Below are 23,071 nucleotides of genomic sequence, written 5' to 3' on the forward strand. Positions count from 1 at the left end.
TGCCGCAGTACCTCACGGTTCAGTGCGGTTTACAATAAGAGGCAAGAACTGTAAAAACACAGAAGACTAATTGCACATAAAATTTGGGAGAACAAAAAATTGTGGAGAATCGATGTCCAAGATGATGGCTAATCCAGAATACTGCAGCCAAGTTGATCTTTGCAAAACGCAAGTCTGACCATGTCTCCCCACTCCTTGCCAAACTTCACTGGCTCCCAGTGATTTCCAGAATCCATTTCAAATGCTCCTGCCTGGCTTTTAAGATCCTTCACGGCATCCTTCCTCCCTTAATCCCACTATCTTATAACTCCTCGAGTCCTGACTCTACCAGACCCGCCCAAAGGTATAAACTATCCTTCCCCTCTCTACATGGTATTCGCTATGCAGGCAAACTGGGAAAATCCCTTCTCTTCAGAATCACAGGTCTTTGGAATGAACTTATTACCCCGCTGCGGAACCTGGGCTCCCTCCAATTATTCCGCAAGCAACTGAAAACCTGGCTTTTCACTAAAATGTAATTCTATCCCCTTACTCTTCTCTTCTATTTATAAGTTCATGTAAACCTTTTTTTTCCCCCCCTTCTCTTCCTATATTTTAAGTTCTTGTAAACCGTGCCGAGCTCCACATCCGTGAAGATGATACGGTATATAAACTTAAGGTTTAGTTTAGTTTAGTTTATTGAAACAAACACTTAATCCACATAAATACATCTAGGGCCAGAACCTCTAGAAACATATGGACTCTCCACGGTCCGTGTTTCGACACAGTTGTCTTCTTCAGGGGTCCCTACTGGTCCTAAAAGTAACCTTGTAGATTAAAGCGAAGGTTTTTTACATAAAACTGACGCATTCAAACTGACAGTCGTGCTACAAGCTCCCAGGCTGTCAATTTGAGTGTGTCGGTTTTACATAAAAAACCTTCGCTTTAATCCACAAGGTTACTTTTAGGACCAGTAGGGACCCCTGAAGAACACAATTGTGTTGAAACACGGACAGTGTAGGGTCCAAATGTTTCTAGAGGTTCCGGCCCTAGATGTATTTATGTGGGTTATGTGTTTGTTTCAATAAAGCCATCATCTTGGACATTGACTCTCCACAATTTTTTGTTCTCTTGTATGTGCCTTTTGTGGAGTGAACAGGGTCAGTTTCTTTTGTTGACATAAAATTTGGGGACATATCAGAAAATTCTGAAAACAAACTGAAAAAGCATGCGTGCATCACCAAAACTGCTCTCCCTCATAATCTCATAACACCCAAATCCTCAGTATCAAGAAAACAGCCACCACCCCATCCTCCTAAACACCTCTTCTCTACTGAAGGCAGCACGAGCCCATATGCTTCCATCCCGCTTGTGTAAGAGTGCTTCTGACTAGAATAACATCTTCCTACCATCTCTATCCTTGTTATTATCTACAAGGTCTTTCAGAGAATGTTCTAGCCTTTTACCGTGAAATATACTCGCTATCAGATAAATGCTAGGATATGAAAAGGGAGGTCATCTGTCAGGCAGAGGGTTTTCGGTAATGTATATTCCACTTCTCCCAGCACTGTTCTTAAAGAGAAAGTTTTAAAAATTGAGACAGTATCCACATGGGAAGATCAGAAAACAATTACATTAGTTTGATGGGACTCGTTTATGAAATGTTGTCCATATTGTAGCAGGAGCAATTGGCGAGTCAGATAGGTTCCTTCACCATTGTGCAAAAACAGGAACAGCTGGAAACAGCGAATGATTCCTTGTTTATTTCAGTGCCAAATAGAAAGGATTTCTATATCGCTCCCTTTTGGGATTACATTAGCGGCTCTCAGCCCTGTGCTGGAGATGCACATGACTGGTCGGATTATTCTGAATAGCTGCAGTGAATATTCATGAAATAAATCTGCATATGCTGGGTCTCCAGTATATGCAAGTTTGCATCATGCCTACTCATTACAGACATCATAAAAACCGGAATAATTAGGTCCAACATATTAATATTGTAAACAGTGATGTAGTAAGGGGGGGCAGGGGGGTGGTCTGCCCCGGGCGCCATCTTGGTGGGGGGTGCTGGCACCCATCCTCCTCTCTACTCCCTGCCCCCCCCAAATGCACATGCGCCCCCCTTCCCCTATACCTCTAACGTTCCCGGAGCGAGCAGCAACCCCAAGCTGATGTTCGCGCCTGTGTCAGCTCCTCTTCTGATGTCACTTCCTGGACCCACACCTAGGAAGTGACATCACTTGGGGTTGCTGCTAACGCTGGAAATGTTAAAGAGGGATGGGGGAAGGGAAGGGGCACGCGTGCAGCAGAAGCGGGGGGGGAAGGAGTGGATGGGGGATGCTCCGCCCCAGGTACCTCTCCCCCTCGCTAAGCCACTGATCATAAATGATGGTCAATAAAGACCTGTATGTCCTCTAGTCTGTCCAAAATTACCTTGAACCACCCCCCAAAGTAGTATACACTTCTCTACCACTGCATCTAAGGGGCATGATAGGTTAAGATGGAGGATGGTAAGTGCTGTAATAGAAAGTCACATATGTTTACTCAGACTAGGGTCTGGTAATCCTAACTCAAACTGTCTTTCTTAACTTGTAGTCCATGTTAGGACCTGATGTTAGGTGCTCCGATGGGGGGTGTGAGGGGGAAACCCCCCCCCCACTTTACTTAACAAAGATTGTGCCAGCATTGGGGGGGGATTTGGGGGGTCGTAACCCCCACATTATACTGAAAACTTCACTTTTTCCCTAAAAAACAGGGAAAAAGTTAAGTTTCCAGTAAATGAGGGGGGTTACAACCCCCCACAACACCGGCACGATCTCTGTTAAGTAAAGTGGGGGGGGGGGTTCCCCACCAACACCACCCGTCAGAGCCACTTAAAATACTATTTTACTTCGGCGCGCTTCCGCCTTGCGCTCAGTTGACTGTGCTGGGTTGTCGGTGTGCCTTTGTCGGTGCGTGCTTTTGACTATGAACCCTCATGTCACAGAGTACAATGTAAATATTTCCAGAACTTTAGTACCAGCAAGTCTGCCCCACATAAATCCATGCGATGGACACAAATACAGATTCAAAGATCGTCGGCAATGAATATCAAAGCAGTTGAAAAGTTCTAGTCATTGAAAACGAGTGGATTTTAAGTCATATACAGTGGTGCCTCACACAACGAACTTAATTCGTTCCAGGAGCAAGTTTGTTATGCGAAAAGTTCGTTATGTGAAACGCGTTTTCCCATAACAATACATGTTAAAAAAAATAATTCGTTCTGCAGCATAAAATATGCTAAGATGACATAAAAAAAGATAAATTTGTCAAAATGGTGAAAATGGTGGTCTTGCTGAGGCCAAACTCTTTGACGAGGTCACACTGTTTTACCCCCCATTCACTCCTTCTAATTATTTCCCGTTTCATTTCAACAGAAATCACCTTCCTGCTTTTTTTAGAAGCCATGATATATAAAAAATATTGAGTTTATCTTAAAAGGACGACTGTATACAGTGAGAGAGGGCAGAGTCTCAGCGGCAAAAACTGGGACTTAACTTTTCATTTTTTTTTTTTTTCTAGCATCGGGGAAGCGGCGAGAGTAGCTCCGCCCCCCCCCCCCCAACGCATCAGCAGTAGGCGCCGGGCCCCTCCATAAAAGGAGGCGAGCCGACGGTCCGCCACTGCACAGGGATCCAGGCGAAGGGCTGTGAAAGAGGGCAGTTAAGCGCAGTGACTAACGACTGCCTGCAGTGCCTGCGCGGAAGGATGCAATACATCGGCAGCTCGGGCGACTTCGTTGTGTGAAACGAAGTTCGTTGTGTGAATCAAGACATGAAGTTCGTTGTGTGCAGCGTTCGCTGTGCGAGGCGTTCGTTATGCGAGGCACCACTGTATTGGAAATACAAAGGTTATATCAGTGGCTGAGACATGGCTGGGCTTCAGGAATCCGTGGCATTTCTAGGTCTCCTTCACTTCTTTAATTTCATCCATCAGAAATCCTGCTCTTATATTCTTAAATATTCCCTTACCCTGCAAAATTACTTGGCCTATGTAACGATTAGAATTGGAAAACTGTGCTTCCGTTGTCAAAAACACCTCGTATTTTTGGACTGCAGCATCGGCTTTCAGCTCTTGAAATTTGACAGCATGGTACAATACGCCATATGCCCATCCGTGCCAAGGGAGCTGTGTGTTGGCAGAGATGTAAAGTCCCAAAGAAGGGAAGAGAAACTGCTTTCAGCAGTGGAACATCGTAAAGAATGGTTCCATTCAAGCAAATCAGAACCCGATTAGCACTGAATGTGTCACTGTCATATGCTGAATAACATATTCAATGCCTGCTCAGGTTCAGTGGGAAAGGAAAACACTAGCAAATCGTGGGGAGAAGTGCCAGAAAGCTCAACGTCCGAGGACATTCAAAGCCACAAGGAAAGAGATCACATTTATCAATTTTCTATGCGCTGTTCAATACTGCTTCTTTATGTCACGTATTAGGAATTGCCCTGGCTTCAAAGAAGGATCAATTTCAGCCTGGAAGGTTGCCACCCTTCAACCTTGAGTTATGAGGCACACTGCAACAGTTACATTGTGAAAGTGATCACTTACAGGAGATGAATTGAAAAGCAACAGCAACTTGTAGCTAGAGTATGACACGGGGGCAAATTTTTCCCTGTCCCCGCGTGAACTCATTTTCCCGTCCTGGCGAGTTCTTTCCTGTCCCTGCCCCATTCCTGCAAGCTCTGTCCTCATCTGCACAAGCCTCAAACACTTTAAATCATAAGTGGTCGAGGCTTGTGTGGGGCAGGGACAGAGACAAAACTCATGGGGACGGGACAGAGTACTTGAGTTCCTGTGGGGACAAATTTGTCCCCATGTCATTCTCTACACTGCACCACTCTAGAAATCAAAATGTAGTAAAAGTGAGCCCAGTGTAGGACAATCCAGCCATTGTGACATCACTGATGAGGTTGGCTCTTATTGGTGGAATGAGGCATTATGACGTCACAATACCTGCTCTGGTTATCAGAGGCTGAAACTTTTCACACTATTTATTTATTAAATTTTCTATACTGTTCTCCCAAGTAGAGAATGACACAGGGACAAATTTTTCCCTGTCTCTGCGGGAACTCATTTTCCCTATCTTGGCGAGTTCTTTTCCTGTCCCTGCCCCCGCCCCATTCCTGCAAGCTCCGTCCTCGTCTGCACAAGCCTTAAACACTTTAAAATCATACGTGTTCGAGGCTTTCAGGAATGGGGCAGGGACAAAACGTGCAGGGACAGGGAAATTGAATTCCTGCAGGGACGGGGGAAAAAATTTGCCCCTGTGTCATTCTCTGCTTGAAGTCGTAGGTAAGTAAAAACAAAGGGCCCGAAATTCTCATCAGAGGAGTTAGACTATCTCCTGCGGTTGGTGCTGAGCCTGGAAAACAGAAGTAAAACCAGTGGGACTAGATGAGATGTTTCCGAATGGAATCTTTTTTTAATGACTAGTACACACGACTCAATGCTGTTAGCGTTTTAGTGCCAAAAAGTACCTTCTTCAAGAGTCAGTCAATCAAACAAAACATTTACATTACAAAATACATTCAAATACAATTAGATAAAACCAAACGCAAATGTCAATTGCAACAGAACATAATTTCTTAAAAAAATCAAATATGAATTTTAAATTTAAAAAAAGCTGAGAGAGAAAAAACCAACACTGGTTTAATTTCGTTAAAATAAATGTATTGTATCCATTACCAAAGTTAATAATAATAATAATTTTATTCTTATATACCGCCAAAGCCATATAAGTTCGAGGCGGTTTACAGCAAGAGGTGCTGGACAATCAGCGAAGAGGTTACAATCAAAGTCAGCAATACAATCTTACATAATAAAGAATATGAAAGCTAAAAGGTTCATAGGGTTACAGGATTGAATAAGAAGTGTTGAGTATATTCTTAGTTAACAAATCGCTTGAACAGACTTGTTTTTAATAGTTTTCTAAAATTGAAGTAGGATGAAGAGCGCGCGAAAACGTTACTAAGCCAGTCGTTCCATTTGCCTGCCTGGAAGGCAAGAGTTCTGTCCAAGAATCTTTTGTAGTGGCAGGCTTTCATTGTCGGATAGGTGAACAGATGAATTCTTCGTGTGGGCCTAAGATAATTTGCCAGATTGAAGTTGGAAACCAGGTAAGTGGAAGCCAGACCAAATATTGATTTATAACATAGACAAGCAAGCTTAAACAGGATTCGCGCCTCTAGGGGCAGCCAATGGAGTCTTTGATTGTAGGGGCTTATGTGTTCCCATTTTTTCAGCCTAAAGATCAGTCGAACCAACAATCAGAATATGTGCCAAATAATCAAAAATTCATTAGAAAATACCGTACCCTAGCATATTACTTCCTATACCCCTCAATTGTCTGCTAGGAATCATTGCAGCTTACATAAGATTAATAAGGATTCATAACAGTAACATCAAGGATCAGACAATATAGAGTTAAGTCCTGGATTACAGTGAGAATAAATGTGTTTTTAGTGGTTTCCTCACTTGAACATAAGAATAGCCTTACTGGGGGGGTTTTCCGGATCCAAAATGGCCGACGGATCTCTTAGCTGAGCGGATCATCTCAGGAACGCTCGTCAAATATTTGCCTGCTTCCTTTAAAGATAACATTTACCTCTACGAATGCCAAAACGGAGGGGCCATAGTGCCACTGGAGCTTCGCGGCATCCTGGCCCTTCCAACCTCAGCAACATTGAGGACCTGCTGCGTCAAATACAGGATATCGCTGGGGCTTTGGCATGCTCGCTGGAGACGCTCCGTGGCGAGACAGAAGCGGTCTCCCTGGGCTTGGAGACCATCTTAAGCCCTGATGCCACAGCACCTCCTCCTCCTCCTCAGGTCACTAGCTCCCTGCAGACAGAGGAGCCTTCGGAAGACGGTGTGCAATTCTCTCCAGAGGCCATTGAAACCACGGAGGGGAGCATGGAGTTGGACTCCCTGCATTTGCAGGGGAGTCCTGTGGAGACTGGGGATTTGCCAACTTCGCGGACAGACCGTGAACAGGAGAACCCGCTATTCAGGAGGAGATACCGGTTGGTGGAAATGCTGTTAACACAAAACTTTCCGCTTTACCTGAGAAACCCCAAGAGGTAACTCTTGAGGCTATATGGGATCTCATTGCAGATCTAGCTAAATCAATTAAGCCCCAGCTAGTTCAGCTGGAACATAAAGTAAATACTCAAGAAATGGATATTAAGAACTTTAAAGCTGAATTACAAGAATTAAAAAATTCAATGCTGAATGTTTCTCAACATACAAAAGTTTCTAAACAAACTATAGACACATTAGTGAGAGATAATATTACATTACATTAGAGATTTCTATTCCGTCATTACCTTGCGGTTCAAGGCGGATTACAAAAGATTTATGAAAGGGGGGTTACAATGCAAGAACATTTGTCATTACTAACGTTGAAAAGAGTAGATCATTTGTCATTTCAAGAGTTGTAAGGAGTAGAACATTTATCAGTATTTGAAAGGTAAAAAGTGGAGAGGAGTAGGTCGAAATTTAGGAAGACATGGGAACTAAGGAAGATCATTTGTTAGGTTTTTGGGTTTTTTTATCAGGTTGCACAATGGAAGAACATTTGTCCTTTCTAGAGTTGTTTTCAGGAATTTCTTGAAGAGTATGGTTTTTAATTCTTTTCTGAATATCCTGTAGTCTGGGTTGGTTATCAGTAGGTTAGAGATCTGGTTATCTAGTTTTGCGGCTTGAGTGGCCAGGAGGCCATCGTGTAGTTTTTTCCGTTTTACTTCTTTGATCGAGGGGGGTATGAATTGGGAGTGCGTATTTCTGATTGAGGTTGCTTGGACGAGGTGGTTGTTCAGGTAGGATGGGCTGTCTCCATATAGGGTTTTAAATAACATGCAGTAGAATTTAAATAGTATTCTTTCTTGGACTGGTAGCAAGTGTGAGTTGATGTACGCTTCTGTGATATGGTCTGAGAAGAAAATTGGAGTCTTTAGAAAACTCTCGAAATAACAATCTCAGATTGATTAATTTTCCCAGAGTTGCAAGACAGTAACTCCTAGAGAAATGTTGAAATGTTATATGATGGAAGTGTTAGAAATTTCAGAGGAATTACTGCCACCCCTCACTACCTATTAAAAAGGAAGAACAAGTTAAGGAAAGGAAAATGATCAACAGCACCTTAATATTTCAACGATGTTGGAACTTTTGGATAGGGAAGTGGTAACACTTCTTTAACAGTAGCCTTGGCACCAGATAAGAATTGGTTATTAAGGGCTCCTTTTACAAAGGTGCGTTAGGGCCTTAACGCGCGGAATAGCGCGTGCTAAAATGCCGCGTGCGCTAGCCGTTACCGCCTCCTTTTAAGCAGGCGGTAATTTTTCAATTAGCGTGTGCTAATCTTGTGCATGCGCTAAAAACACTAACACACCTTAGTAAAAGGAGCCCTAAGACCTAGTAGTCCAGCGGTGGGCCGGAACAGGAGGGATCCCTTCCATCTCCTGTCCCGGCCGACTCTAATAAGTTTTACCTCCCTCCTCCTCCCTGGTGTACCTTTTTAAATCCTTGGTGGTCCAGTGGTGGACTGAGACAGCAGAGATCCCTCCTGTCTCCTATCCCAGCCGATTCTAAGAATTTTTGCCTCCCTCCTGTCTCCTTCCCATACTTTTAGAATCCATGGTGGTCCAGAAAACCACGGCAGGAGCAACTTTTGTTCGCTCCTGCCCGTGCAGAGCCGCTAGCTGATTGCTACTTTGGGTGAATCTCTTCATGGAAAGGCAGTTAATAAATCTTGTAACTGGTTAAGTGCTATTTAATCGGTCAGCAAAGCTTTTCGCCAATTAAATAATGCTGCGTATCAGCTGGCATGCGTCACTTGGCACACCTACATACTCAATTCAGCTTCAAAACTTCCAGTGTCTTAAACTCTTAATGATCATTAAAGATCTAAACAAGTCATCATTTGAATTTATTTTGATCCTCAGAGAGCTAAACCACCCCAACTTACACCTACCATTGGCATGGTGTAGGAGGACATTCTTAAGCATGGGCATGCCAGTGCTGACTTATGCTGATATTCCACAATTGAATCTTGGTACCAAGATGCCACTCTTTAATTAATGTTAAGTGCACAGCATTGGAGCAGCTAAACTGACATGCTATTTATAGAATTGCACTGTAAGACTTTTCTCCCCTTCCCAATCCCTAGTGAAGCAAGACCAGAATATCAGTATTGCACTCAGATTTTAGGTTTTCTTATGAACCACAGTCTAGTTCTCCTCCAGAAGAAGTCCCCTCCTCCCCCCCCAAAAAAAAAAGAAAATAAGAAAAAGTATATCATATCCCCGGTGTGAATAAATAATCCTGACCTGATGGCAAGTATTGTGACATTAGTTAGGGCCTCTTTTATAAAGCTACATGGCAAATACTCCGACCTCCATTCATTCCTTATGAGCATCGGAGCATTTACCGCATCGGCCCACACGACTGGGCTTTGTAAAAGAGGGGGTTAGATAATCAATTAGTTATTGCACTTACTGTATATATCACCTCTTCAAAGTAGTTTATAAAACAAAAATTAAAAAGAAAGGCAGAGAAGAAAAACAAGGTAGAATCGGGTCTTTTCCTAAATAAAATATCTTCAGGTTATGATAAAGGGCTGATTGTAGGTTTGTACAACCTTGTGACTGTAGAGAAAGCCATCAATTTCAGGAACTGTCAGCATTTCCGAATGGTTTTCTCCCTCTCCCATGTCCTCTGGGGTTCTGATGTAGGCTGATGATATTTGATTGCATGGCCATGTATTGAGTGACCAAGTAAGTTTTGTTACTAATTTGAATTTGGCTTTGACTGAAATGGCTAACTGGGTGCTTTGTTTAAAAGTAAATTAAACCTAAATAGAATTTGATTAGTAGCAGAGACTCTTGCAAGTACTATTTAGAATTTGTGGGATTGGACTGGAAAGATGAGTAAACATTAATTCATTAGCAGTCTGCATTCTTCTTTGACATTTGAACTTCAGATTACTAAAATGGTCACATTTATATATATATCTATATATATAAAATTGGAGGTATGTATGTGTGTATGTGCCGCGATCATGCAAAAACGGCTTGACCGATTTGAACGAAACTTGGTATGCAGATCCCTCACTACCTGGGGTGATATGTTCTGGGGGTCTCGCGGCCCACTTGCACACGTGGGCGGAGCTACAAACATAAAATCAGATTTCACCCATTCATGTCAATGGAAAAAATGTAAAAAGCTGCCATTCTCACAGTAATTCAAAAACGGCTTAACCGATTTGAACGAAACTTGGTATGCAGATCCCTCACTACCTGGGGTGATATGTTCTGGGGGTCTCGCGGCCCACAACTCTATGTTTCTTGCTCAAGGGTGGGTTCACCCAATAATTTAAATGTTCTTGCTCCTGGAGGTGAAACTAAATATGTTGTTTATAATCACGATTTGCGTTAGTTGTATTGTATTCATTTTGTCAAATATTTCACATTATAGTTTGAATATATGTGTGTGTGTATGTATGTATGTTCCAGCATAACTCTTCAATGCATGGACAGATTTCAACCAAACTTGACATACACATTACTTACTATCTGAGGACAAACACTGTGGGGGTGGGAAGGGGGGATATGTAAAAATGATTGAAAATGACAGTTTTTAGTATCTACCCCATAGTGTTTTTGGGCTCACAGATGAATACTCAGCATAACTCTGAAACGCATGGAGAGATTTCAACCAAACTTGGTACACATATGACTTACTATCTGGGGAAAAATATTGTGCAGGTGGGACGGGGTAAAATACTGTGGGGGTGGGAAGAGGGTGATATGTTAAAATTATCAAAAGCGACAGATATTAATGTCCAACCCATAGTTTTCGGGCTCGCAGAGATGAATACCGACACTCCCGATGCCGTTTAAGTCTAAGTTCAGCCCCATAGAGAGGGACATTCCTTTGGGACATGTGGAGGGTAGGGGGGTTGGGACATGGGGGTGGGGCATATGGGACATGTGGGGGGGGGTAACGTGGGGGGTGGGACATGTGGGACATAGTGGGGTGGGACATGTAGGGGGTTGGACATTTTGAGATAAATAAATATCCGGGCAACGCCGGGTAATCAGCTAGTATATATATATATATATATATATATATATACACACACATACACATCAGGTTAAATTTTAAATCTCCACCCCACCCCTCTCATTTGAATTTTTTTTATCTTGATGTATTTTTTTGCTCCCTAATGTTCTTTCCTTCCTGTCTAGTTAGTTCTACCTGTCCTGTAACCCCCTTATTATAGCAAATTTTAATTGTCTGTTTTTTATTATTTGATTTTATACTTCATGTTTTTACTCGTATCTTACTTACTGTAAACCATCTAGATAATCTTTGATAGACGGTATATCAAATGAAAAAATAAACTTGGAATCTTGGTTCTGGACTGTTATCTATTGAGACTTAAGATCAGGACGGCAGCTTGCTCACTCCTCTCTGTTTGCAACTGGTGCTTAGAAGCAGAAAGCTTTTCAGAAAGGTGAGACCCCCACCAGTGTTCTGAAATGCCTCTCTGGAAACTAAGACCACTTGATATAAGCGTGAAATGTATCTGCCTGAGTTGATGCTTCACTGGAAAGCTCTGAGAAGGTTCTTGCGTCTAACACTGCGAGTGTTTCAATTTTTATGTTCTGCAGATTTTTGACAATGAGGCCAAAGATCTGGAAAGAGAAGTATGCTTTATCGATATCGCCTGTGATGAAATTCCTGAACGTTATTATAAAGAGTCGGAGGTAAGTGGCAGGGAGCAACATGCTTTTCTGCCAAAATTAACAGCTGCTTAAAGGAAGCAATCCAAATTCAGTGGTACCTCGGTTTACGACTGCACCGGTTTGCGAGTGTTTTGCAAGACGAGCAAAACATTTGCAAATTCGGTGCCTCGGAAACCGAGCATGGCTCGATTTACGAGCATTCCCCCCCCCCCTCAATCCAGCATCCCCTGCCTCGAGCTGGCACCCCCCCGCCCCCGCCACGATCCGACCCCCCCGCCACGATCGGGCACCCCCCGCCACGATACGACCCCCCCGCCACGATACGACATCCCCCCGACACAATTGGGCCCCCCCCTTCTTACCCTCATCTAGGCTCTTGAAGATCTGCCTACTCTTCTGCTGGGCCTTGAGCATCTGAGCATGCTCAAGGCCTGTGAGTTCAGAACGTGAACTCGCAGGCCTTGAGCATGCTCAGATGTTCAAGGCCCAGCAGAAGAGTAGGCAGATCTTCAAGAGCCCAGATGAGGGTAAGAAGCGGCGGGGGGGGCCCAATTGTGTCAGGGAGGGTGCCCAATTGTGTCGGGGGGGATGTCGGATCGTGTCGGGGGGTGCCCAATCATGGCGGGGGGGTCGGATCGTGGCGGGGGGGTTGCCGGTTCGAGGCAGGGGGGTGCCGTATCGCAAGGGGGGGGCCTGATCGCAGGGGGGGGTCTTCGAGGGGAGCAATGCCGGTTCTCGGGGGGGGGGGAACGCATCAAAGCGAGTTTCATTATTTCCTATGGGGAAACTTGCTTTGATAAACGAGCATTTTGGATTACGAGTATGCTCCTGGAACGGATTATGCTCGTAATCCAAGGTACCACTTTAATTGGGCAGTGGCGATATGTTTAATTAGATCAGGCAGTGTTTTAAAGATGTAATCTTTAAATGCTGCTGAAATAGGAGGGGAAGGCCTGGAAGCCTCGAGCTTGCACCTTAAAATAACTTCTTAATCTAAGAAATGCTGATGAAGTGTTTCCATTATCTGTATGTTATATCTGTGATTATCTTCATTTTATATTACTGTAGCAAAATCGATCCATCTGGCTATAGCCACTAGCTCCAGACTATTAGCTTTTAAAAGGGTGATGCGTCAAAACCGCGTGGGACTTTGCCACGCCAACAATCCCACACAGGACTTCTGCGCACCACGTTAAAAGTGTTCCTGTTAGCACTCAGAGGGGGTGTGTGAGGGAAACCCCCCACTAAACTGACAAGTGTTCGTGCTCATGTTTGGGGGTGTGGGGGGGAATCCCCCCACTACACTTAAAACTGCCGATTACCCAAAAACCGAAGTAAAACGGCAATTTACAGTGTAATGGGGGGGTTCCCTCCTTCCCCACACACCCCCTACGTGAGCGTAAACACTTGTCAGTTTACTGGGGGGGCAGTCTCCCCCCCCCAGACCCCCCACTCACAGCGGTAACAGGGACACTTGAACACAGCATGCTGAAGTCCTACGTGGGAATTGTCAGCATGCCAATATCCCGCACGCTTTCGGTACGGAACTCTCAAAAGGGGTTGTAGTCAATAATTTTCAATAATTTTTTATTTGTTTATTTATTTTTTAAGACCATCAGATCGTATGAATAATCCCGTCATGTAGCATTCTGGATTCAATACCTCCTCATAGGTCCTATCTCTAGCATATAAAATATCATACAATGTACTTATCTTAATATATTGCAGAGTCCAACCAATCCACTTCAACCGCATTATACAGTGTCTTGCATCATATCTTGTTCTTAAGTCGCTCGCACTGTATTTTCACTGAATAAATATCTCCGCTGTAAATGTACAGGCACTTGCATTGTAAATCTGCATTGTATCTTTGCTGTATAAATACCCATGCTAAATATGTACATTCCCTTGCATTGTATCTTCGCTGTGTATGTACAGTCTCTTTTACATTGTAGGTGTCAGGTCAAAAGCGCGCCGGGACAAAGGCGCGCCCAGACAATTGAGCGCAGCGCGCGCCGCCGCACCGCTCTAAATTACTGTTTTTAGCACTCCGACGGGGGGGCGTGGGGGGAACCCCCCCCACACTTTACTTAATAGACATCGCGCCGCGTTGTGGGGGGTGTGGTGGGTTGTAACCCCCCACATTTTACTGAAAACTTCACTTTTTCCCTGTTTTTAGGGAAAAAGTTCAGTTTACAGTAACATGTGGAGGGTTACAACCCTCCAAACCCCCCATAACGCCGGCGCGATGTCTATTAAGTAAACTGGGGGGGTTCCCCAACAAAACCCCCCGTCGGAGCCCCTAAAAACTGTAATTTAGAGCGGCGCGGCGGCACACGCTGCGCTCAATTGTCGGCGCGCGCTTTTGTCTTTCGCGCCGTTGTCTATGAACCTACATTTTAAACCGCTCTGAACTGTTTGTGGTATTGCGGTATACAAAAAATAAAGTTATTAATATTATTATTTATAAAGCTTATGACATAACATTATATTTCGCCACTCTGGCTGCTTCAGGGAAGCAAACTATTATTCATTCTGATTTTTTTAAATATTGTTCACTATTTATTCATGCAGTCTTCCGTATAATCTGCTGTTGCAGCCAATCGGGCTTCTAAAAAACCTCTGTGCCCATGACCCCGTCTCCCAGACTCTAGCGTCGGCTCGCTGGCTGCCTGTAGCCAAACGTTGTGTCTTCGAGAGCCTGATGCTAGCGTTCAAATCCTTGCACGACATGGCACCGGGCTATGTGATGGCTAAACTTCCTCCATAAGTGCCAAACTGGTCCCTCCGCTCCCAGGACGAAATGCGCCTCAAAACGCCTCCTGGTCGTGCCCTTCAACCACAAACTGCCAAAGAATGGTCCTAACTCCCACGTCATACCAAGCCACTGGAATCGTCTGCCATCCCAGATCAGATCTCTTGAAGGTCTCTTCAACTTCAGAAGAGCAATAAAAACCGACCTCTTCATCTGACCCCCCTGCCCTTGATTCATGGACTACAAAGAATTGTATACCTGTATTGGTAACTGAACCAGTCTGTGGCACCTAATATGTGCCAACTAGGATGAAAACTTGCATTGTAATGTACTGAAATTATATATGTTTTTTGTTTTTTTTTTGTGTTCAAAAATTTTTTATTGATTTTAAACAAAAAGAAGTACAAATCTGACAAGTTTAATTATATATGTTTAACCTGTAACCTATTCTGAGCTCTTTGGGGACAACGGGAGATTGCAGGTTTACTCAGTCTTGCCAGTGGCCAGATGGCTAAAGCAGGCAGAAGGGCAGAGGCGAGGCCTGGGGGAAGGAAAGGCACAGGGGGGTCTGGGAGAGCTACATGACCTTGGCTTAATTTTGTTTTCAGATGGACTGCATGTATCTTAACATACTGTACAGTACAACCGACGGGCTTTGCTAGAAGCAGAATGTAACAAATTCAATTGATTGTGTGTTTCCCTTTAAGAACCTCTTTTATGTAATCTAATGGACCAAGGACATACTCCACTATTTTTGACTTTAAGTCCTCCTTCGCCTTTTGAAGGGAAGAAGCTGCTATGATTACATCCTCACATTTAGCACCTGCCCACACCAAATTTTCAAGGGTCCAACAAGCTGACAGTTATTTTTAGTTCTTAAAGGGAACACACAATCAATTGAATTTGTTACATTCTGCTTCTAGCAAAGCCCGTCGGTTGTACTGTACAGTATATTAAGATACATGCAGTCCATCTGAAAACAAAATTAAGCCAAGGTCATGTAGCTCTCCCAGACCCCCCTGTGCCTTTCCTTCCCCCAGGCCTCGCCTCTGCCCTTCTGCCTGCTTTAGCCATCTGGCCACTGGCAAGACTGAGTAAACCTGCAATCTAACGACAGAGGGCTTAGCCAAGGCTTTCCACGGCCAAGATACAATTTCACCCTAATAAATATTTTAAAGGGATGTGACCAGTCAAAAAAATAAAGGTTGTAGGGAAGAAAGCCAGAACCTTGACATCTCTGGAATCCCGCACTGGAAAACATTGTGCCGCGATCTAATTCTAAAACATGCTATCCAGTTGCTGAGCCTCTTCCAAACGGAGTGTGAACTATTCCAGCTCTTGGAGCCACGAGTGGCCAATATTACTTGAAACCTCGCCTGCTGAGGCCCTTGGCGGGGGGAAAAGGTTTCCTCTTGTAGGATAAAATTAAGAAGTCTTCTAGCTAGGTCAGTGATTCCCAGCCCTGTCCCGGAGAGCTTGAGCTCTCTCCAAGCTTTCCGCAAACATCTGAAAACCTGGCTTTTCTCCAAAAATGTAAGTCTCCCTCCAACTTAGGAATCAAGGAAACTCTTATATCTTGGCATCCCAAGTCCTCTAAATTTTCTTCCCACTTCTACCTCTAACCCTCTGTTGTAGTTCCTTCCTATTTCTCCTACTGTAAACCGCGTTGAACTCTACGAACGTGGAGATGATGCGGTATACAATCCTAAGGATTAGATTAGATTAGATTAGAACCAGCAGCCAGTCAGGTTTTCAGGACAGCCCTAATGAATATGCAGGAAGCAGATTTGAATGCTTGTCACCTCCATTATATGCCAGTCTCTCTCATGCATATTCATTAGGGTCATTCCAAAAACCCAACTGTCTGGGTGGTCCTCCAGGACGGGGTTGGGAAACACACTGAGCTAGATAACTTGGAATGTCAACCTCTTTGAGACAAAGTCACATTGGGGGGATCTATTACTAAGGCGTACTAGCCGATTTACCGTGTCCATAGAATATAATGGACACGTTAGCGTGCGCTCATTTTTATTGTGCGCTAAATTGGCTAGTGCGCCTTAGTAAAACACCCCCATTATCTGTCGTTAGGTGAGGTCAGTTTTGCTAGGGTGCTTTTGATGTGGGGGGGGGGTGTTAATTTAAACATTTTTTATTGCAATCAAAGAAAAAGACAACATCCAACCAAGACAATAAATTCTGTAACAAGAACCATACCCATTCCATCCCCCCCCTTCGGCCCCCCCCCCCTCCCATCCCACAGAGATACGGTAGGCAACCCAGGTAAAACATTCCAGAAATCATCAAGTCATAGATTATTCAGCCCAGTCTGCTGCCTTTCGGAGTCAGGACACTCAAATAAGGAGTCCACACTTGAAGGAAAGTTTTACATCGCTACCGCTCTCGCCTCCCACCGTAGCAGAGTAGGCAGCTTATTCCTCCAATACCACCCAGAGGGAGGTTGATCAGACCGCCAGTGGTTCATAATACGGTTTCTTCCCTACTACGTAACACTTGCTCAAAAACAATCGTTCCCCAGTTGGATGCATATTTAACAAAGTAAAATGGCAGAATAGTTTTGGCATTGGAGGAACCAGTTGCGTCAGTTGGCCATCTGGGAGGCGAGAGATGCTGGAGGGGCTAGGAAGAGAAAGATATTGTTTTTTTTGAATATCTGGGAGCCATATCTCCAAGCCTTACATCCCAAAGGTCGTAGTGCGGTCTCTCAGTTAGTCGGACTGAGATTGCAATGGTGTGTCCTGGTGAGGTAGGGTAGAGAGTACCATTGGGAGGGGAGGGGAAGGGGGGCTTGGGGAGGGGAGGTGGGGGGTACTGAAAGGTTAGAACACATAGTCATGTATAGAATAGTGGGGTTTGGTGGGGGAGGGGGTTGAATGGCATTCTCTGGGTTTATAAGAGTCCAGGGCCTGGGGGTGTCTCTATACCCTACTCTCCCTTGCAGTTTGCTGTTACGTTTTATTTATACATGCTTCTTATATGATTTTATTCAATGCATTATTGTACTGTGCACTTTGGGGTGCCCTTATGTTGTATTTGATGTTGTTTGCATCAGTAAAAATTGTTTGAACCTAAAATGACAGAACAACATACCAGGCGCCGAGAGAGAGACAGCGGTGTTCAGAGTTGTACCCAAAAAGGTAGCCACCTCCCTCCAGAAACCCTGCATGGTTAAACACGCCCACAGACCATGCACATAGGAGCTCACCGCTGCATGACATTTGATACATAGGCCTCCTATTACTAAGCTGCGTTAGGGCTTTAACGCGCCCTACAATGCCGCACGCGCTAGACACTAACGCTAACATTGAGCTGGCGTTAGTTCTAGCCACGTAGCGTGGGGTTAGCGTGCGCTAATCTGCTGCATGCGCTAAAAACGCTAGCGCACCTTAGTAAAAAGAGCCCATAGTAGCTGTGTGTCTATTTACGCCATATGATAATAAGCCTGGCTCTTTTGTGGAGCTTTTAATATAATATAAGTGAAAAAATATACAATAGTGAAGTGACAACTATTAATCTCCCTAATTATCATTCATATATGCAAATGATTAGGAGATGGCAAAACTGAGTGAAGGGAGGATGGGGAAGAGGATATTTTAAAGTCTTTTGGGCGCTTACGAATTCGTAATAAGATTTTCCTAGTCTTGTTTCCTTCTGCTTTATAAATCTCCGAAGTGTCTGATTTATGATGTCAGCGCATGGTCAGTAGCAGAGGAACAATTTCCAGTGCATGGGTTCTGTTTCAAAAATAAGCCTCTGGTTCCGATTTCTAGGGTCCCTACGGTTCCATCGTTTACTGCAGGAGCTGGAGGGGAAAAAAAAAGCAGTCAGGATTGCATTACCATTCCGACCAGAGTTACAGCTCCAGGCTTGGAACCTCACTGTAGGCCGTTAACGGTATAGCTGAGAGGATTGCAAGGCTAAATTTAGGATCATTACCAATTCTCCAGCATTGATCCTACTGCATAATAGATCAAGCAGCATGCAAAGCTGTATTTTTGGTTTCCCTGCTTGTGCGTGAAGAAGGTTCGGAGTTTTGTATGTGAACTGCAAAGATTTTAGTACACTTCCCCCTCCCCATTTGCGGTTTCCCTACTGGCGATTTCACATAATCGCGATTTTTTTTTGGGGGGGAGGGAAAAAAAAACCCATATTTTTGTCTTCCCCCCGGCATCCTGGCCTTACCTGGTGGTCTAGCTGGTTTTTGGGGCAGGAGCAATCTTCCTACGCTCCTGCCCCGTGCAGATAGCCATTAGGAAATGGCTGTGGGGAGTTCCCGTAGTCTCTCGAGAGACCAGCTAGACCACCTAGACCACCAGGTAAGGCCGGGATGCCAGGGGAAGGCGGAAGGGAGGCGGGGGTGGGTCAGAGCCGGATATTCGCGTTTTTTTGCCATTCGCGGTCCAGCTCTGCCCCTATCCCCCACGAATAACAAGGGAGAAGTGTAATCACATTAAAGGTGATTTTTTTTTTTTTTTTAATCTTTTTTCATTTTTTAAAACTAATACAAAGTGCCAGAAATTATACAGACATTAATAATCAACGTAAGCACTCAGGGCTGCTTTTACGAAGCTGCGTTAGCGGCTTTATTGCACGTACCTTTTTAGCGCGCGCTAACCCCTGCGCTAGCCGAAAAATTACCGCCTGCTCAAGAGGAGGCAGTAGCGGCTAACGCGGCTGGCAATGTAGCGCGCGCTATTACTGTAATGTAATGTAATTTATTTCTTATATACCGCTACATCCGTTAGGTTCTAAGCGGTTTACAGAAAATATACATTAAGATTAGAAATAAGAAAGGTACTTGAAAAATTCCCTTACTGTCCCGAAGGCTCATAATCTAACTAAAGTACCTGGAGGGTAATAGAGAAGTGAAAAGTAGAGTTAGAGGAAAAATAAAAATAAAATAAACATTTTAACAAGACAGCATTGATCTAAATACTTTGGAAGGTAGAAGAGAGGAGAGAAAGGAATAGAAGCAGAAGGGGGAGCCGTTGAACAGTAGAATTCTGGAGAAATTTAAATGATAGAAATAGAACAAAACAAAGACAAAAGGCAAAACAATAGATAAGATTAAAGATAAATCATAAGCTGGAAAGAAAAATAAAATAAAACTTTGTCTTCAATCCACGGTTTCAGCGTCAGTGATGAAGTGGAGCAAGTAAGTTTAGGAGGAGCGTGCGTTAAACCGCTAACGCGGCTTCGTAAAAGGAGCCCTTAAATTCCATCAATAACAATGCAGAAAAGAAATATCCCTCTCCCCCTCCCATCCAACAGTTTAATCAAGAAATAAACCAAAAAGATATCCCTACCCCCACCCCGTCCTGGATATGTATAAAAATAAACAAAATTGGAAAAATTGCGACCGCCTCAACTTTCCTTTTTGGTGGCCCAGTTTATGTTTAGGTTACAAATATAAAAAGATGAACGCCGATGTGTTGGGGCCTAGCAATTTTTTAAATTTGGTTTGGGGCCCGTTGACATCTTTTCTTACTTCAACATAGTTGTCTTTATTTTATTTTTGTTTATTTTTATACATATAAAGGTGATTAATAAGAGAACAAGTTGCTGGTTTTGAGTGGATTGAAATTGCCTCAGAGAAACATCTGGAGCGCTGCCCGAGCATTAAAATGTCTTTTGAATGCCTCCGGTATTTTGACAGGAGTTCTTCACTTTTCAGTAGAGGGGATGACAAACTGCAGTTGCTGATTCGTTCCAGATGGACTATTGTAACTCAGTCTGTTCTGGAACAGCAATCAAATTATAGAAAAATACAGCAGCTAGGTTGATTTTTAAATCTAGAAATTATGATCGTTTCAACGTTGTTGATCTAGCACCACTGGCTTCTGGCTCAAGCCCAAATTATCTGTAAGGTGTCATGTCTTATTTTTTAATGTTTTTCAGCGTCAGACATCAGAGCATGTAATCGGCTTGGGCTAGATTCACTAAGCAAACCGAGCGTGTACCGATCGGTTTGCGAGCCCCTTGCGACCCGATTTCCCTCCTGCAGCATTCACTAACCTGTTTTGCGATCAGATTCCGATCCGCGCATGCAAATGAGGGGAGCTGCATGCAAAGTAGGCAGGGACGCGATTTCACTAAACAAATTTGCCGATTCGACTGTGCTGACCGATCAACCCAAAAAGCGACTGCTGAGGAACAGTCGCTGAAGCCCTTTCCGACTGCCTTCTGCCGCCCTGCTCTCAGCCCTGTCGGCCCCGATCTCCTGCTTCCCCGATCTGCCTGCGTGCCCCGACGCTGCCCTGATTGCCTGCCTGCCCCGACTCTCCCATCCTTCCCCGCAGTGTAAGCCCGAGGCTTAAAGTGGGTTAAAACCAGGGGCTGTAAAAAAAAGTTTAAAAAAAGAAAAGGAAAAAAAAGTGTCAGGCTGGAGGTCCAGCGCATGCGCAGGGATCGCTATAGAGCGGGGGTAGGGAACTCCGGTCCTCGAGAGCCGTATTCCAGTCGGGTTTTCAGGATTTCCCCAATGAACATGCATTGAAAGCAGTGCATGCAAATAGATCTCATGCATATTCATTGGGGGAATCTTGAAAACCCGACTGGAATACGGCTCTCGAGGACCGGAGTTCCCTACCCCTGCTATAGGGCGATCCGTGCCGGCAGATGGGGGCGTTCCTTCCGATCTCCCTCATCTGTATGTTGCAGTTTTGTGAATTCGTCGGACCTGCCCGGATCGGGCCCAATCGGGCAAGTTAGTGAATCTAGCCCTTTGATAGTAAAGCTGCCTTGTAGCCAAACTTGCGACTCACAAGGCCGGAGTCTTCTAAATTTTCCTTTAGTTAAAGGTGTGCATTCAATTTAATTGCTTAAACTGATTAGCGCCGATAATTGAGTACTATCAATTATTGATACGAATTGGAATTTATATGTGTATCATTATAGTTTCTAGTCTATAAAGATGAGTTCATACATTTTTCCGTGCAAATCCAAAAAGGGTTTGGCCATTGACGGGGCAATTCTGGAATTTGTTATAGAATTCAGGGGTTCTATACCTAATTTACACCCCTCCCCCCCCCCCCTTTTACAAAACCGTAGTGCGATTTTTAGCGCCGGCCACGGCAGTAACAGCTCTGATGCGCATAGGAATTCTATGAGCATCGGAGCTGTTACCACCACAACCGGCGCTAAAAACCGCGCTAAGGTTTTGTAAAAGGGGGGGGGGGGGTTAGCCATGGGGATGTACAACAGAGTTCAGTTGGTGTAAATCCTTATACCCAAAATTGGGCATTCATCCTAGCACTAAGGCCCGCATTCTCTATAGCAGTGGTTCCCAACCCTGTCCTGGAGGAACACCAGGCCAATTGGGTTTTCAGGCTAGCCCTAATGAATATGCATGAAGCAAATTTGCATGCCTATCACTTCCATCATATGCAAATCTCTCTCATGCATATTCATTAGGGCAGTGATTCCCAACCCTGTCCTGGAGGAACACCAGGCCAATCGGGTTTTCAGGCTAGCCCTAATGAATATGCATGAAGCAAATTTGCATGCCTATCACTTCCATCATATGCAAATCTCTCTCATGCATATTCATTAGGGCAGTGATTCCCAACCCTTTCCTGGAGGAACACCAGGCCAATCGGGTTTTCAGGCTAGCCCTAATGAATATGCATGAAGCAAATTTGCATGCCTATCACTTCCATCATATGCAAATCTCTCTCATGCATATTCATTAGGGCTAGCCTGAAAACCCGATTGGCCTGGTGGTCCTCCAGGACAGGGTTGGGAATCACTGCTCTATAGGGCGCTGATATCGGCGGACGCCTAAAAAGCGTCTGCCAATCACGTGTCAATCACATGACGGTGCCATATAGAGAATCGCGCCTCCACGAAAGATAGGTGCCGGAAATCAGGAGCCACCTACAAAAACGGCGCCAATCACATGTCAGTCACGCTACAGCCAGGGTTTTAAAGGCCTATATTACCGGCACCTAACTTTGAGGAGAATCACGCCTAACAGCACCTAAGGTCATTTCCAGCCCAAACCACGCCTACTTTGATCTTAGGCGTCACGTTTTTTTAACGAGATTTTAATTGATTTTTTTAATCAGCAGTCAATTAATGCGCCGCTTAAACCAATTAAGTTAGGCGTGGGGTTGCCAGGTTTTCCTTCGAGGAAAATCCGGGCCCCCTTGCCACGCCCTCCCCGGGACCGCCCAGTTACGCCTCTGTCACGCCCTGTTCCACTCCCCCAGCCCGGCCTGGGCATCCGCGCCTTCCTGATGCAATTTTGTCGGGAAGCTTTTCAAAATCCGGAGAAAGTGACGGGTTTTGAAAAGCCGTCCGGATCCCTGGACATGTCCTCAGAAGGAGGACATGTCGGGGGAAATTCGGACCTCTAGTAACCCTAGTTAGGCGGCGATAGGGCACTTACCGCTGCCTAACGTGCGGCGCCATTTGGAGAATCTGGCCCCTATTGGATTGGATTGTACTGTAAGGTGTCAGGTCAAAAGCGCGCCGCGACAAAGGCACACCCAGACAATTGAGCGCAGCACGGAGGCGCGCGCCGCTCTAAATT

The 23,071-nt window shown here is 44.5% G+C and overlaps 1 protein-coding gene across 3 annotated transcripts in view; it reads left to right on the forward strand.

Moving 5' to 3' along the window:
- The window catches only part of PITPNC1 (phosphatidylinositol transfer protein cytoplasmic 1), a 379,107-nt gene that overhangs the window by 328,400 nt on the left and 27,636 nt on the right, over positions 1 to 23,071 (forward strand). For all 3 annotated transcript variants that reach the window (XM_033960571.1, XM_033960570.1, XM_033960569.1), the window contains exon 6: positions 11,691 to 11,786. In XM_033960571.1, coding sequence (XP_033816462.1) covers positions 11,691 to 11,786 — 96 coding nt within the window. The remainder of the gene's footprint in view (positions 1 to 11,690; positions 11,787 to 23,071) is intronic.

This window comes from Geotrypetes seraphini, chromosome 10 (genome assembly GCF_902459505.1).
Source record: "Geotrypetes seraphini chromosome 10, aGeoSer1.1, whole genome shotgun sequence".
NCBI lineage: Eukaryota > Metazoa > Chordata > Amphibia > Gymnophiona > Dermophiidae > Geotrypetes > Geotrypetes seraphini.